General features: G+C 38.9%; 2 protein-coding genes and 1 non-coding gene across 3 annotated transcripts; 2 read left to right on the plus strand and 1 right to left on the minus strand.

The window, feature by feature from the left end:
• Nucleotides 1-247: 247 nt before the first annotated feature.
• LOC146132056 (uncharacterized) lies at nt 248-7922 on the plus strand. The gene is made up of 5 exons (XM_083397406.1): nt 248-546; nt 2935-2984; nt 4310-4568; nt 5237-5368; nt 6705-7922. Exons 1-5 carry the CDS (start codon nt 384-386, stop codon nt 6833-6835), a joined length of 735 nt encoding a protein of 244 aa, XP_083253532.1. The 5' UTR covers nt 248-383; the 3' UTR covers nt 6836-7922.
• On the plus strand, nt 3866-3940 carry Trnat-ggu (transfer RNA threonine (anticodon GGU)). The gene has a single exon. It is a non-coding gene; the product is annotated as a tRNA-Thr (tRNA).
• Nucleotides 7923-8925: 1003 nt separating the features above from the next.
• On the minus strand, nt 8926-15463 carry LOC146132058 (splicing factor C9orf78-like). Its single transcript, XM_083397575.1, has 8 exons — nt 15327-15463; nt 13590-13707; nt 12939-13096; nt 12107-12230; nt 11846-11925; nt 11344-11477; nt 10571-10648; nt 8926-9538 (listed from the first exon to the last, which is right to left on the minus strand). Exons 1-8 carry the CDS (start codon nt 15410-15412, stop codon nt 9420-9422), a joined length of 897 nt encoding a protein of 298 aa, XP_083253701.1. The 5' UTR covers nt 15413-15463; the 3' UTR covers nt 8926-9419.
• Nucleotides 15464-15964: the final 501 nt, after the last annotated feature.

The raw sequence follows: 15964 nt of genomic DNA on the forward strand, positions 1-15964 counted from the left end.
GTGCATATAGGCGGGGTCGCACATGGCCGTGCGGGCGATCAGTCAATAGCCGCTCGTCCGCCGCAATCGCGAATCTTGTTATTTTTTCAGCCGTCGTTGCATTGTAATCGGCGGCCTGGAGGGCTGCAGTCTATTGACGCGCGCCCGCGGGCTCCAAAATCAGAGCGACTGCAGCTCTGCGGCTCGAGACCCGTCGCGATTGCGTCTGTTGCCGGACAATTGACCTCTTTTGTTTTCCAGCAGGGTCTATAGCCAGAGTGCGTGCGTGTTAGTGTGTGTGTGTACTTACTGTCGAGTTTTCACGATAAGACAAAAGCGACCAGCAACCCACCAGCCCCCTCCCCCCACCAAAGTCAAACGATTCTAGTTAATCAGCAAACGTGATGTCTGAACAAGAAGCCCAAACTGCCACCGAGACCAAAACCGAAGAGCCAGCGCCTGCAGAAGCCCAGTGCGAACAAGCAGCCGAAGCAGAAGCCCCAAAAGAACAAGCAGCCGAATCAGAAGCACAGAAAGAACAAGAAATGGCCGGACAAAGCAAAGAAGGTTTGTTCATCCTTGCTTTATTATAATGTAATATTTCACGTTGGAGCATAAATGTTGGAGGTTGCATAAGACGTAATAAGAATATCAAAGCCCATACAGAAGTAGGTATCAGTTTTAACGTTTCGAATAACTCTTTATTCATTTTCAACATAAAGAAAAGGCACTCCACGTGTTTCGGCGCAATGCAATGGTATTTGCTTGTGTTAATGTTAATTTCAGTTCTAACGTTTCGTTTTTTGGTGAAACAATAGTGTAACACCAAGTGGTCTTGGGGTGAGACAGCATTTTTAACGTACTTTGTTTCGTTCATGCCCCCTAACTATATGCTCGTTTATGCTCTGTGGTCGTGGTGTGACAGCAACGACAGAGTACGGTTTCGAATGTCCAAAAATGTATATTCCAAACTGGACCTCTAAATCTAACCGATAGTTTTGAGGGTAAATCAACAAGTTTTTTAAAATGCCCCAATAAATTGACCAGATAACCGGTTTTGTCGAGGTTTTCGCTTTTTTATTGTGACCATAAGTCTATATTTTCTTCTTGGTGATTTTGGGTAATCAAAGTCCTCTTCGTTTGGCACAGTTTTATTAAAACCAGGCGCGCCGTTCGGATTTGCTTTGCACACTTAACTAGAAGTGACGTAACATTGTTGCGAATAAAACTCGACGCCTTTCATTTTTGGCGGATCGATTGATTTGTTTGAGTCGAATTCACTTGACTTCGATCGTTCTTGTAAATGTCCGCCCTAATAGAATTTGTTCTGGAGGGATATATTTATGAACTTGACAGAACGGGTGTAGTATATAGTACGAGGCATTTGAAACAATATTTTACTATCTCTTTCTAATAACGAAGGTTATATGATGGGCCGTAAACTAGTTATGCTCGAATAGAGTTATTCGAAACGTTCAAAATGATACCTACTTTTGTTGATATGCTTACTCCTCCAACCGTTATGCTCTTAAAAGTTATACCCTGTTATTGAATTGCAAGTTTGATATTACTGACTGAGAGGTCCGGCCAATTGTCATAATTTGTCATGAAATATATGACGTCACAATGTGACGCAAGGTTTTGTAGCTCCACCCGTTTTTAAGGGAAATTTTGAGAAACGCCTAATTAAATATTGCCAATACGCAGCGTTTATTCTGGACGAATTAGTCATCATTCGGTTGAGCGTTTTTTGCCCTTCGATTTCGTGTCATTCTTTAATTTTTTGTCTGGCAACTACGCGATGATTTGTATTATGAAAAGCTTTCTGTAATGTTCAAATTTCGGTACGACATTATTCATTTCAAAGGTAAGAACAAGTTTATAGAAAGGCGAAGTTGTTTTAACTGTGTTTCCGGAAGAAGTGTAGATCTCGTTAGTAGCTAGCTTTGGAAATATTTGTGTGATTTAAATGATAAGACCTAGATTAATTACGCAAAATGAGAAAGATGTTTAACCAAGAAAAACGTATCGGTTATAATTAGACGTAGGCTATAGCTACTGTAGAATTCGTCGAAATAATTTTTTTGTTTTAGTTTTTCGTTCTTATTTAAGTGAAAGCTTTGACTATTTTGGGATTTATCCCAAGTCATTTATGGTATTTATGCAGTGTTTTTAAACGATTGTTTCATTTGGCACACTCTAACTATATTTAAATTTCGCTGTGTAAATACCTGTACTACAGTTCACAACTTTATTAGGCGTAGAATCAATTTGTAAAACCCAACTTAGTCAACACAACAATGCGGCGAGACGATATTTACAGTCGTTGGTTAGTTGTTTTTGTGTTAAAGATGAGACAAAAAAGGCACCACAATTTTAAAGTAAAACGTGATCGGTTAACCAGCCCCGATTGCGCAATACTGACGCAGTTTCTTGTGTTGGTTTTTGATTTATTGTGCCGGTTTAACGTCTCTGTGTGGAATTCGGGTCGTGCTGGTGGCGAATGGCTAGCGGCTTTGCTGGAATACGCACTTCCTCGAAGCCAGCTGTGACATCATTTTGTGACGAACTCAAGAAATAGGCCGGGAATTTTTGACCTGGGTTTAAATCGCAAAAAAAGCTACAGCACGAATTCCCACCCGGGCACATGCAGCAGTTTAAATACATAAAGGCTCCATAATTTCGAGGATTCGAACCTCTATTTTTGACATTTGGGCCTAGAATACGTACTTGCGAAATAGCAAGAAAACTTAAACGTCAGTAGTGTGGGATATAAAACAGGTTTTATGTGTATTCGTTTGAATAGGCAGCCTTTGGTACAACGAACTGAAAAAGTGCGGTTTTTGGCGTGTAAATTTTTAAAAATGCTGTATTAAGGCGAAACGCCGACATTTAAGTCCATTTTTTGAGCTAATGCTTTATTCAAACATTAAATTTTGCGCCATGTTGTTTCAGATGCTCCCGCAGAAGTAGTAGAGGAGACGCCACAACAAGAAGAACCAAAGGTAAGGGTAAATAGAGTAAAGAAAACAATACATTTTACTCAGTGTAACCATATGCTCAATGAGATTGTTGTTGGATGCTTTTCGTCGCACGACATCTCTTATATTCAATGATTGAAAATTGATATCCCCCACCCTCTATAAACTCTTCCGATTTTTTTCTTGTTTAAATAATGGAAACAACAGTTTTAGTGTCCATACTTTGCGTCGACAGAGGGCAACGCACGTCAAATAGATTTATGTTGTTAAAAGCCATTATGTTGATAATGATTCTCAATGTCAAAAAGGTCGAGTATATCGAAATCACGTTTCGATTTTGCTTGTATCATTATAAGTTAATGCGGTCCATAATCATGTTTTCATAAACTTTGTTTATTACACTGACATCTTTATGCCGAAGCGATAATTACACTTGGTCGTTAAATGACTATTTGTGACGTAACACCACGCGCGTTCAAACGACAAGTTGCGAGTTTGCTGCTGACGTAACTGCCACAAGCCAACCATAAAAAGCCCATGCGTCACCGTTTTGCTCTTGCGTTCTAACGTCGGCGAAATTCCGGGAATGGCACGTCAGCGCAAAATTTTGCGTTACCCGAAAGTCATGACCCCAACGAAACTGGCACAACGACTAAGGCGTTGTTTTAACTGCCATTTTCTGCGCCGCGACAGCTTTTAGGGGCAAAAATGATTAAAAGCGTAGTTGACGAGTCACCAATGTTGTAAATAAATAGTCATTTTTGTAATGACTCAAATTATAGTGTATTTTTCAACAAAAAACCTTTATTTTCCTAGAAAAGCCTAAAAGTGAATAGGCCTACCCTTGTATAATAGAATGTAGCAAGCATTGGAGTCGTGTTGTTTCACTACCTGCTCCCCTCTGAGCCTGTGTAGCTCAGTTGGGAGAGCGACGGTCCCGGTATGGCTGGAGGACGTGAGTTCGAACCTCACTACAGGCTAGTTTTTTTTTCTAGTCCTCCTTGCGTGCATAATGGATCAACAGCTTTGGTTAGTCTGCAAAGGATTTCGGTGCACTGTCAATTTAAAAACATAACCATTTTGGTATTTTGGTAAAACCTGGCTAAGTCATTTGACCAAAGCATTTCGGGTCATTTCAAAAAGTGATTAACGTTTAACAGTTACACTGGTTTTCGGATTTTTTTCGAAGCGATGCGCTTTTCAAGCTATTATTAAATTTTGGAACTTTTATCGTCGGCATTATGTGTTCTGTTGGAGGGCAAGATTCTGTTGTGGAAACATATACTATAAGCAAAGACGGGATAGTTGTTATTTTTGTCTTAAATCTCCCAATTCAACTGATCGCGCAGGCCGAAGAGGTGAAACAAGAGGAAGCGGCCGCAGAGGAAGGAGGTGAGAAGAAAGAGGAAGAAGCGGCTGCTGAACAAGAGGAAAAGAAGGAAGAAGAAGCCACTCCAGCCGCCGCCGCTACTGAAGAGGGTGAGACCTCGAAGCCGGCCGAGGAGAAAAAGGAAAAAAAGAAGAAGAGGCTCTCCAGCAAATCCTTCCGCAAGGTCTTCAAGATCTTCAGCACGAAAAAGCCGGCCAAGGCGGAAAAGTCTGCCGAAGGTTGGAGCCGCTTTTTTAATGTTGTCATTCCTTAGCGCTTAGCTCAATGTTTCGCAACCTTTTTCGGATTGCAGCATCCTACAGAAATTATAAATAGTTCGCGGTAACCTTGCTCGTATTTAACTGTAACGCTACAATAAACAAGATTGAAACAGCGCGTTAACTGTACAACAAGGTTGAAAAAAACTTTTTAATTTTTGGAACTTATCGTACGCAAAAATTGTATCAAGAAGCTTACCAATAGAGTAAAAATTAAAATCCTAAAAAATATGAAATATCTTTCGGCAGCCTAGAGCGTTTAAAAGGGGACCCTGGAGTGCCTTGGACGGACCATAGAGTGCCTAGAACCACTTGTATAAAAAAGGGGTCCCTAGAGTGTCTAGAACCACTTGTATAGCTCTTTGAAGCTTGCACTAAAGCATAGTTTGGATTTGGTTTTCGTAGCTTTTATAACGATAAGAATAACATGATTGACTTGTTTCAGAGCCAATATTTTAAATGTATCATTACCCCCAAAGTAAAATCTGGATAACTGCACTATCCAATCCTATATTTGTAGAGAGCACATAAGTCCTACTATTTTAGGCAATTGGGAAGACAACTATGATGCTTGTGTAGATTTCGGGTGTGACCAAAGTATAACGACTTTGCACCTTTCCGTTTTTCAGGCGAGAAAAAGGAAGAGAAGCCGGCCGAAGAGGAAGCCAAGAAAGAGGAAGAAGGCGAGGCGTCGACTCCTGCTCCTGCCGAGAATGGAGATGCGGAGGCGGCTCCGGCTCCAGCACAAGAAGCAAACGGAGGTGGGCGTTTTAAACACTGCGACATGTTTTAAGAGATTTTTCGAAAGCGTCATCTATATTTTTAGTAGTCAGAAAGCCAAAGTTTTCTTGGCTTAACACTTAACGAAATCGGTGACTCGAAATTAACTTAGATGACGAAAATCGTGCATGAATGGGGGGGACTCAAAAATACAGTTTTTATCAGTTTTAACATATGATATCAATGTTAAATTTTGATTGTGACTGACTTGGGCAACTGATAAATTGGACTCAAAAACACAAATGAGTTATTTTAGTATTGCCACGCCCACACATATCATTGACTTTTAGTAAGAAACTTCAATCATTGGGATTTTGAAGAACTAAATATAGCACACTAGACGCATTTTAAATATCAATTGAAACAAAATAGTTAAATTCAATGAAAAAAGAAAGGTTTTAAAATGGTTTACCGCCATTTCTAAACACCTCACTTAAGCTGCGCATAAAATAGATTGCGGGCTACATTCAAAGTCTTAAAAAACAAACATAAGGATTTTCAAGACTTGTTTAATATAGAACCATTAACAGTTGAGGACATTTAAAATACTGCTAAGATTTTGGGGCAACGCTGAATTAGTTATTTCATATTGACTTGTTTACTTCAACAATGCAAGATCCAAACAAACTTTTGCCTAACACAAACCAGCGAGCCGATTGAAAATCGTTCGATCAATTTCGCCAAACACGTTCAACTTCCCGGCGTTTCGGCATTGCGAAATAGGAAGTCCTGCGACAGGGTTAAACATTTCATAAAGCTCCAACTGTTGTTTGTTTACTTTTTCATTACGAAACCGAAGGGCCGGTTCTGAAATCGTGTAAATCGCTATTTACCTTAAGCGACCGGCTATGTACAGCGTTGTGTATTGGCTAAGCACACACATTCGGGAAAGTAGTTTCAAGATGCATGATTATATAATGTAACCCGGGGCCATTTTCACGCAGGAGTTTGCCAAATTAGGGCCTAAGGGGTTTGTTGATTCAAATTTGAACCAATGCTGGAAACATTAAATTAGATTAATTTTGGTTTAGCATTTTTTTACTTTTTTACTTAATCTTGGGATTATATATATATACTATTGTGAGGCAACATTTCGATTGTTGGCAGTCAATGTGCCAAACTTTGTAACAGAAGTGGATTTTTTCTCCTTCCCAGGCCTATATGAGCTCAGACACCCTTAAATTCTAAAGCTAACTTCCTGCACTGCCGGCCAACGCACTTATAACTGCTTTACATTTGCCGCGTCCGAATATTTGGCAGTTGTTGCTCTATCGCTCCCTCCGACGGACGCTTAAAAAATATTATGTCGTCACGCAGAGGCGCCAACCGAAGGCGGCGAAGCACCCAAGGAAAACGGAGACACGAGCAAAGCAAGCGAGGAAGTCGATACCAAGGCCCCGGAACAAAATGATGCGCCCGCCGCCGCCCCCGTCGAAGCGGCCGGGTGAGCCGACGGCGCCGGAAGACCCGCGCCCCACCGCCACCCAGTGGACAGTGAACCCCCTTCGCGGTATACATTCCTGTATAGCTGCCCCTCTCAGTGTTGCCGCAAAAAATACCCAACGCGCGCGGCGCCGACGGGCAAAACCCCCTTTACCCCCTCACACCCCACCATTTTTTTTTCAGGTATTGTTGGCCCCGTTTTTTTTGTGGTTTTATTTCCTTGTTTCGTGCCGGTTTTGGCATTCGCGATTTTTTTTCCCAGTTTCTTCGTATTCGCGTTAACACACCCCCTACAAGATCACGATCATCGCCATGACACTTTTTCGTTTTTCGCCCAGCATATTTCTGCCGGTTTTTTATGTAAATATTTTTAGCGACCATCGTTTCGCGGTGGTTTTAAACAAAAAAAAATCGCCCTAGTTTTCGCCGCGAGCGCGAAATACCCCCGACCAAAATCCGCATCTTTGTACTACTTTTTTGCGCGATCAACATATGTTGGACCTTTTGGCGCGATTGTTATTTACTCAAACCAACGGAAATTCAATTATTTCACTCTCACATCTTTTAAAAAAAAACGGCCATTTCTGTCCCGTTCATTTTTCTGCGTTTGTCGTCCAGTAATGCGATCGCTATCTTTACCGAATCAGAGTTAAAAGGCCCAGTCCCACACAGTTTTGTGGGGGGCCTTCAGAAAAGTTGACGAACATCTTCACTTGAATTCCAACCAACTTCCTGGTGAAACGACCATCGTTCTATTTAACAAACTTTTTCGCACCATTCCATTACAATACATATTACTAATTTGGCCAGCATATTCTCGCTAACCCTTTCGTTCTAAGTTTTTCACCATAGCCGACCTGAACAATGTTATGTTTTTGAGTTGATTCGCGTGTTAACAGAGTCCCGGAAATTGTGTTCAGTTTTTTTAATGTGTTTGTTTTTTCTTGCAAACGAAGCTGGTGAGAATATACTACGTTCGATATTTGCCTTGCGGTTTTATCCCGGTCATTAAGCGAGCGTAAATATTCGACAACGTTTTTTTGTGTCTTGGTCCTTGTAAATGCAACCCGCTAAATAAAAACCTGCTCCCGACTTAGCCCATTTGACAAGGAAAACTACGAAAGGTTTTACGAACAGCAGACTGTGACAAGGCTAGAATCAGACCAGCCATTTATATTTTAAATTTAGAAGATGGGATTTTAAAACGTAAATAAGTTGTTGTGTAGTTATAGGTAGGGCTGCGGAGTCGGTTAAAATAATCCGAGTCCGACTCCGGCAAACAAATAAACCCGACTCCCGACTCCGGTCAAATGTGCGATTTCGTCGAGTTCCAAGTCCGGCCCTGACTCTACAGAACTGTAATAACGTGGAAATTCAGCAAACCACCTTCAGGTGTGTCGTATAATTCATTCACTCACAATACAGGGTTGAAAAATATTCCACCATATGCTATTCCACCTTTAGTTTTTAAATTTGGTACTGGGCATGCGCATGTCGGAATCGGGACTCGAGTAGTTTTACGTGAGAGTCCCGAGTCCGACCCGACTTAGCAGCCCTGGTTATATAGGAGAGGCGACATACATATATATATGAGATGGTAAACACTTCAGCAGACATGCAATGGTAAAAAAGTTTTATTAGCTAAATGGGTATCCAATTCGTGATTCCTATGAGCAACAACAGCGTTTGTCAAATTTAGTCGAGACAACTAAAAGTGCGTTTTTGCGTAAAAAAGGGCAAGACCTGTTAAAAAAAAAATTTAAATTATATCATCAGAAGATGCTGGAAGGAAGGAACTACAGCCGAAACATGAAAAAAATGTTGTTTATCGGTTCAGTGCTATGTATAAAAAATAATAGCTTCCAATCAAAGATAAAATCATGATTTCCCAACGACAATGTTTCTCAGAAAGACTAACAAGAAATCTAGCTAGGCTATAATCGTCTTTAACGCTAAAATAAATAGAATATTGGATATAGGTTGTCGAGAGCCCAAGTAATTGGGCTAAAAAAAGAGCAGGAGAACTTATTTTATATAAAAATATAATGCAATCCGTATAACATTGTTTCTCCAGTTAAAAAGGCTGTCCAGTAGATAAAATTACCGCCCGGGAATTGTACTTCTTTATAAAAGGTGTAGGCGAGTTTTTGTGACAAGCAAATTGGAGTTATATTGAAAAAACGTATAGCTAGCGGTAGGCAGCTAATCATGCCATTAATTTACCATGATTGGTTGACACAACTTGACAGCTGGCAATCTTGTTTGGACCTTCGGTAAAAAAGAGATGCCTTATGAAATCGCAATCAAACAGCGCGTAACGTGAACGAAAAGCTTTCACTTCGCCTGAGAATATCGAACGTCGCAGGCGAAGCGGAAAACCTTCACAACACATGTTTCCAAACAATGCAGACATGGAGACAAGCGCGAACTTTTCAAACCCTGTGCAAGACTTTGCCCAAATGCGCACGGTACGCTTCAAGCAGACAGACGGAAGAGAAAGAACCGGAATTCTCGGCCAATCAGCGCTCTCCTTCTCGGCGCCGAACCTTCTTCGAATTTCCTTCTCTCGAAAATGCTCGCGGGCGCCAGCTAGCGGCGGTGGTTGTGCCGCCGGAACTTGTCGAAGTGAAAATTGTCGGTGGATTTCAAGCCGACCGATTGCTGCTTCTGTTGCTCGGCTGGCGCTTCCACGTTCCCTCGCCTACGTTCTGCGTTGTTGACGGGAAACATTCAAGAGGTAAGATAAAGAAAATAGTCTAGCAAGAGAGGGAGATTTCAAGATATGTAATGAAAATTATTATGTGATATGTATAATACAGTCAATTACTTAATTGGTTCTTATCCTGTGGCGCATGCACTTATATACAGGAATAATCAACTCATGTTTGATTTAAGTTTTTCAGAAGGCACAGTGTTGTTTTTTTCCTTCGGAATATGGAGGTTCCGATTCGGATGTTATCATTTTTCAGATTTTCGCAGCATGGTGGCATTTAATTACTAAGTCTCCCCGTTGTGAATAACAATTTCGCGTTAATATAGCCTAATTAATATATCTACTTTGGCGCTTCTATAAAAAACACTGATTTAGGGCGTGAAATAGAGCATTTAATATTATAGCTACAACCTAAAAAGCAGGTACTTTAAAAATCCTGGCTTGATCAGGTTATTTTAGTTAGCCCTTTAAAGGCTTTTGGTGTATAAGGCGTGTGGCGTTTTGGGTTGGTCAAACAGACGTATTTTAAAGGACTATATCACAGCTGTTGTACGATACATTTATATGTTTTTGCATTTAGGGATTTCCAATACTTGATATTCTATTTCGATGAGATACCAAATGACGTCAGTATAGTGCTTAAAAAAGCAAAAATGGAGAAATTTAAATGTTCAAAGGCCTTTTTGCCAGGTGGTTAAGCAAAAATTTGCCTTAACATTAAAAAGTTTAGTGCTCCAGTTGCTAATCCTAACATTTTTAAATAAATTTGCAGTTTAAGATTGAATCACTCTGTTGGAACGAAAATCAGGATGGAAGTTCCGATATACTTGACACCGATGCCACCTCAGTATCAAACGGGTACCGATAACGATACTACCACTTAGATTAGTGTATCGGACCCGGACGATTTCATCGGACATCCCTATTTGCTTTGGTAGAGCTACTCTAGATAGAAATTGTTTTTTTGGTATTGCCAGATGGTTTTAAGGCGTAGGTAAGAACAAGTTATCGGACTTTTTGCACTCACCTTTATCTCCGACAACCAGCGGTGGTCTTTCGACGACTGGCGCTTTCTTGTTTTGCTTCGTGTTATCGTTTTGCATAACTGCGAAAAGGTGAAGAAGGCAAGTGTCAGTGCACGGCATAGACAAAAGTTGGCTTACTATTTATATATGTGTGTATATGGAAACAGAAAATGCGTGGCAAACCAGCAAAACGAAACTTTACATGCGTTATTTTTAAATACAGTATGTGTTGTATACTATAAGACTTTGCACCAAGAAATGAAAAATGTTGGCTTGCTAATGTATTACATGATATTAACAATAGAATACTAGTTTGAAGTTTTTTTTGTTATGGCCTTTGTATCATTTCGAGTTGTGCAGGCCTATACTGCATAAAGCTCCTGATCCTTACATGGAAGGGGAAAGCTTACTTGGCTTTACAAGCGACATATATTGCCAATATAACACAGACAACAACACTTTTTGAACGACCTCAAAGTTGTATAATGTCTCAGTGGATAGAGCCAACCGAACACTCTAGTTTTAAGTTATCTTTTGTCATTATAATTTATTAACCAGGCTTTAGCGACACGGAAAAATTACATGAAATAAACGTAGCCGTATTCTAAAAGCCAAAAACTACCAGGCTCCCTCTTTCAAGCCCCTTTTATACCTTGGCCTGTCCAAAGACCAATGCAGTGCATTATTTGTCAGACAATAAAGCTAACTTGCAACTGAATATTAACATTTACTATACAATATCTTAATCTTAGTATAGCTAGTGTTTTAAACCTACATCGCTTGTGTTGCACGTAGTTAACAGCAATGTTGGTGGGAACGAAGGAGGTGGTGGACTCTTTCTTCTTCGAGAGGTCCTTGATCATCTTCTGTTTCGCCTCCTCCGTCCTCTCTATGTTCTTAATCTTCACACTGAAGGAAGAGTGAGTTTTATTTCAGTTGGAACAATTTATATAAAGCAGGGGTAGCCAACTAGTCAATGGCGATGGATCGGTCGATCGCTACATTTACCTGGTCGATTGCGTCAAATATGTGTTACGTCGATACAGTCACTGTCGCACACAAGCGGAACATTAAAATGACCAATTGTTGTTTGGAGAAGTAACAAAGCGTTCTTTCATGTAACAAATTACCTCCATCGCTTGGAATGCTATTAACGCTCACACTGTTTCAGAAGTGTTCTTGTGACGAACCAGTCAATCGCAAGCCTCAATGAAAAATATTTCAGTCGACTGCAATCAAACATGGCTACACCTGATATAAAGGATATGTTTACTCACTCTATGCCAAGGTCAATCTCAGGTATTCCACTTAACATTTGATTTGACAACATTTCCTCGGATTGCTTGTATGCTGCCACCTGAAGACGGATTTCATATGATTAATTTTTTTTATAGCAATTACATTTTTTGACCACAGCTTAAAGACAGTTAATGAAGAATGAATGACTGTTTTTAGAAATATGTTGCACTTCAGATATTTTTAGGCTTTCAATGGTTAAAACTGGAATATTGAAGATTCATTCTATTTTAAATAGTCACCTTTAAGTGTTCAGGCAATTGATACAATGCATCTTCAGCAGTTTTCAACTTTGATTGGCCTCCATCACCGTCTTGGGCAACCTCACCCTTGATCTTTTTTAATTCGTTTTCAACATAAGCAGTTCTGTAAAGCAAAATTTAGGTTTAACCTTTATAAGATACCAAAAAACACTGTACACATTTTTAAACATACTTGGTTATTTCATAAATAAGGTGACTTACAAAATTGTATATTTTCATGTTTTTCAGTACAGTGTTAGGTATTATTTAAAAATGTTCACATAGTATTTTATTTCATAAAGATAAGTGACTATTTGGTGAGAAAATCGACAACCATACTATGTTAATATCAAAGATATATATAAAATAAAAAGTTAACAAAATTAAAGTACCGGTAGGTACTAGTTATTCTAAAAAAATAAAAAATCTTATCAATGTTAGCTTCAAATCAATCCAAAAATTGTACCCCAAATGTAATATACAGGGTTACCAGTTTGTAAAATAAATTCAAAGACAAACCCTTTATAGGATTTTAAGACATAAAATGAATTGAATTCCAAGATTTGTTTCAAGTGTAGTTCAAAAACAAAAAATGCCATTGTTCAAATAACAAGTAATTCAAAATTGGCTTTGCAATTTGCAACGAATATGTGACAACAATGACAACCCTGACATATCAAATTAGAAATACACACTTTATAGCGTAAATTTTTCAGCGTAAATCCAGCTAAACATGCCGTAATGAGAAAAACTTAAAATGGTATAAAGTGGAACAACTTGAAGATCTTCAGTATACTAGATTAACTAGAATGGACATTTTTATTCAACATACAATTCTGAATCTTCATCTCTTCTGTTGGTTTCCACAGAGAAAGTAGATCCCAGACTGGTAACATCTCGATCTATGTCCTCATATGTCCGATCACGATTTCTGTCCTTGATGTTACGAAGACTCACCAAACCTCCATTCTTTAATTTGAATGGATCTTCCTGTATAAAAGAAAAGTAAAAAAAAAATTAAAAACATATTAAAACACTAAAAGAAATGCCTGCCACATTTCACCGTTTTTCTTAATTTTTTAAACAGCAACACAAAAGACTTTACACTATTTGACTAAATATTAAATAACATATTATATGCATAATTGAACATTTTATAGAATTCCAAGGTCATGATTACTCCATTACAATTGGTTTCTTTTTTTCTATGATGAAATAAAGGGTTAAAATATTTTTGCAATTTAGTGGAGACAGAAATTGTATATGAAATACTAAAACTGTGTACACTTAAAAACCCAAAGAAGTCGATATACAATAGCAGTACAAGATAAATTAGTCACTTTGTACTGAATAAGTTCAGTCCAAGTCATCAGTTGCCCAAGCCAGGTGCAAGTCCAAGATATTCTAAAGTCTATTCCAAGTCAAGTCCATGGCATAAAAACAAGATGTTAAACTTTAAAATTGATACCACCAGGATACTTACATCCATGACCATTTCATCAGCCTTGGAAAGCTTAATACCGGTTGCCAGAGAGGCAGAGCTAACACCCATCTGCCGTTTTCGGATTCTCTGCAGCTCTCTTGTTGCTTCGAGTACATCACTGCAAAGTTATGAAATAGAATGGCCTTCATATTCAGTATTTTGATGTATTGTTATTTCAAAGAGTATATTTTTTTCTAATGGAGACAGCAGAGTATTTAAATAATGGCTTTATGTGTCTAATTAAATTATCGCATTAATAAGTCACTACTGGTTAACTGTGGGAAGTATGGCAAGTGTACCCGCAAGTTTTTTTACTAGCTCTTATATTTTCAGTTATAATCAGGGTTGCGGAGTCAGAGTCAAACTCTGGACTTGATGGAGTCGTCTTGTTATGCTGGAGTAAGACAATGGACATGAGTGAGACTAGGTAGAACTTCCAGAGTCAAGTCTGACGTGCGCAGTGGCAATTTTCAAAACTAATAAGGACAAAAACTATTAAATCAAAAAGGTGGAACAGGATGTGGTAGTGTGGGGACTGGGGATTAATTGTATTACACCCCCATAAGTGTATTGCTGAATATCCTGTAGAGTTAGAACCACACTTGGGGAAATCTGTATATTTGGCCAAAGACTCTTTCGGACAAGGGTTGTTTTAACCGACTCTGCCCTGGTTGTAATTCACATCATTTTTTCACAAAATGAGCAGGTAGGGTTCCAGCTGAGAGTGCAACTGTGCCAGATTAATGATTTTGTTGATACCACCAATTAGCTTTTGACAGCCTGACAACAATATGATTGGTGCTCAAAATTGTTTTAAGCTAGAGTTAAATCAACACCAAATATGTTTCAAGACACAGGATTTAAATACTAGACAAGTCTTTTGTTTTTCAAGAAACTCTGATGCACATCACCCAGGTTGGAAAGTAAAGCCTGGGATTTATTGGGATGCAGTTTGCCGGTCAGCCACGGTCATAGCCGCGCATTTCATGTAAAATTAACGTAAACCACGAAAAATCGCTCAAATGCGCAAAACTTACGTCGCGCTAACGGTTTTCATAGTACTCCATTTTCAGCCGTGCAAATTTTACAAATAACGTTATTACAGCCGCTCAAATTTGGGCGGAAATGTTATTACAGCCGTGCAGTTTCAAACTGCAAAATCGTCTCTCCCGCGCAAAATCCAAAGTTTCCAATCTGGCACATCACATGCAGAGGCCAGCCTGCATTCTGCGGCAGGTGCACAACTGATATTAATTCTAAAGGAAGAGGCTATTTATGCGGATACTAAAGAAGTTCAAATCGATATTAAATCACTAACGGGTGCAAGCCTAAAAGAGCAATCAGGGCAAATAGCCTGTAGGCCCTTCTTGAGGCTATTTATATGGCTTACAAAGTAATTTAAATCAACTTTGGAATTATGCATGGAAATTATGGGCGCTCTTTCACTTATGTACGTGAAAAGTTCTGCAAAAAACAAAACAAAATAATACCGCATACCACAACGCATATTGTTTGGGTTAGGGTTAGCGTTTGGGTGAGGGTGGGTCAAGTAATATTATGTTTATTATTAATAATAACTTGACCCACCCTCAACCAAACGCTAACCCGCACCCTAACCCAAACAATATGCGTTGTGGTATGCGGCATTTGAAGAAAGTTTTTTTTTTATTAATTTTTACGTACAATAGTGAAAGAGCGCCGAATTATGCAAGTGCTAAGGCAATTAAATCGGTTTACCTCACTTTTTCCTCGTTTTCTGTTGAATTGTCTTCATCAGATTCACTCGGTTGTCTTCGCCGACGAAACTGCTTTGCTTTTGGCATTTTTAACAAAATTTTCTTTAAATTTTAGTCAAACGAAAGCAAAACGCAAAGTTTGTACAAAGTTTGGCGTTGTTTATAAATTGCCAATGTTACGTAGAAAAGCCAAGGAGCGTATGCAAAATTTGACAACCAACTCATATGCCTAAAATGGCCAGTTTTAAACTTTACAGCAAATAAACTACTCACCAGTTCATAACTTGCTTTTAACTACACAAAGTAATTGCTACAAATTTCATTCTTTGCAACAGGAGATTGCATTGAACATATTTTACGCTAGCTTGGGCATGCGTAATGAAAGCAAACTTAAATTTTTTTACAAAAAACTGGGTCTGATAAGGGTGATTCTACAATCAACTGATGAAATAAATGTAACTTTTTAAACATGAAATAAAAGGTGAGTATTTATTTGGGTCAAAACACTCATAGGATTGTTCAGTTTGTAAAAATCAAATTCGTTACCATACGAGGCTTTCTTTAGTTTGTGAAAGTCTTAAACGTGGTTCGGCCGTTGCAACAACTTTTCGTAGATGTAACTAAAATTTTGGTAAACTG

Source organism: Ascidiella aspersa, chromosome 9, assembly GCF_963924565.1.
Source record: "Ascidiella aspersa chromosome 9, kaAscAspe10.2, whole genome shotgun sequence".
Lineage (NCBI taxonomy): Eukaryota > Metazoa > Chordata > Ascidiacea > Phlebobranchia > Ascidiidae > Ascidiella > Ascidiella aspersa.

Excerpts from the sequence above, each read along its gene's own strand:
- LOC146132058 (XM_083397575.1), bottom strand. The coding sequence starts at position 15,412 with ATGCCAAAAGCAAAGCAGTTTCGTCGGCGAAGACAACCGAGTGAATCT. Across the intron at positions 13,708-15,326 it reads GAAAACGAGGAAAAAGTGAG|TGATGTACTCGAAGCAACAA; the intron begins GTAAACCGATTT and ends ATAACTTTGCAG. Across the intron at positions 11,926-12,106 it reads AATTGCCTGAACACTTAAAG|GTGGCAGCATACAAGCAATC; the intron begins GTGACTATTTAA and ends ATCCGTCTTCAG.
- LOC146132056 (XM_083397406.1), top strand. The coding sequence starts at position 384 with ATGTCTGAACAAGAAGCCCAAACTGCCACCGAGACCAAAACCGAAGAG. Across the intron at positions 2,985-4,309 it reads CACAACAAGAAGAACCAAAG|GCCGAAGAGGTGAAACAAGA; the intron begins GTAAGGGTAAAT and ends CTGATCGCGCAG. Across the intron at positions 5,369-6,704 it reads AGCACAAGAAGCAAACGGAG|AGGCGCCAACCGAAGGCGGC; the intron begins GTGGGCGTTTTA and ends GTCGTCACGCAG.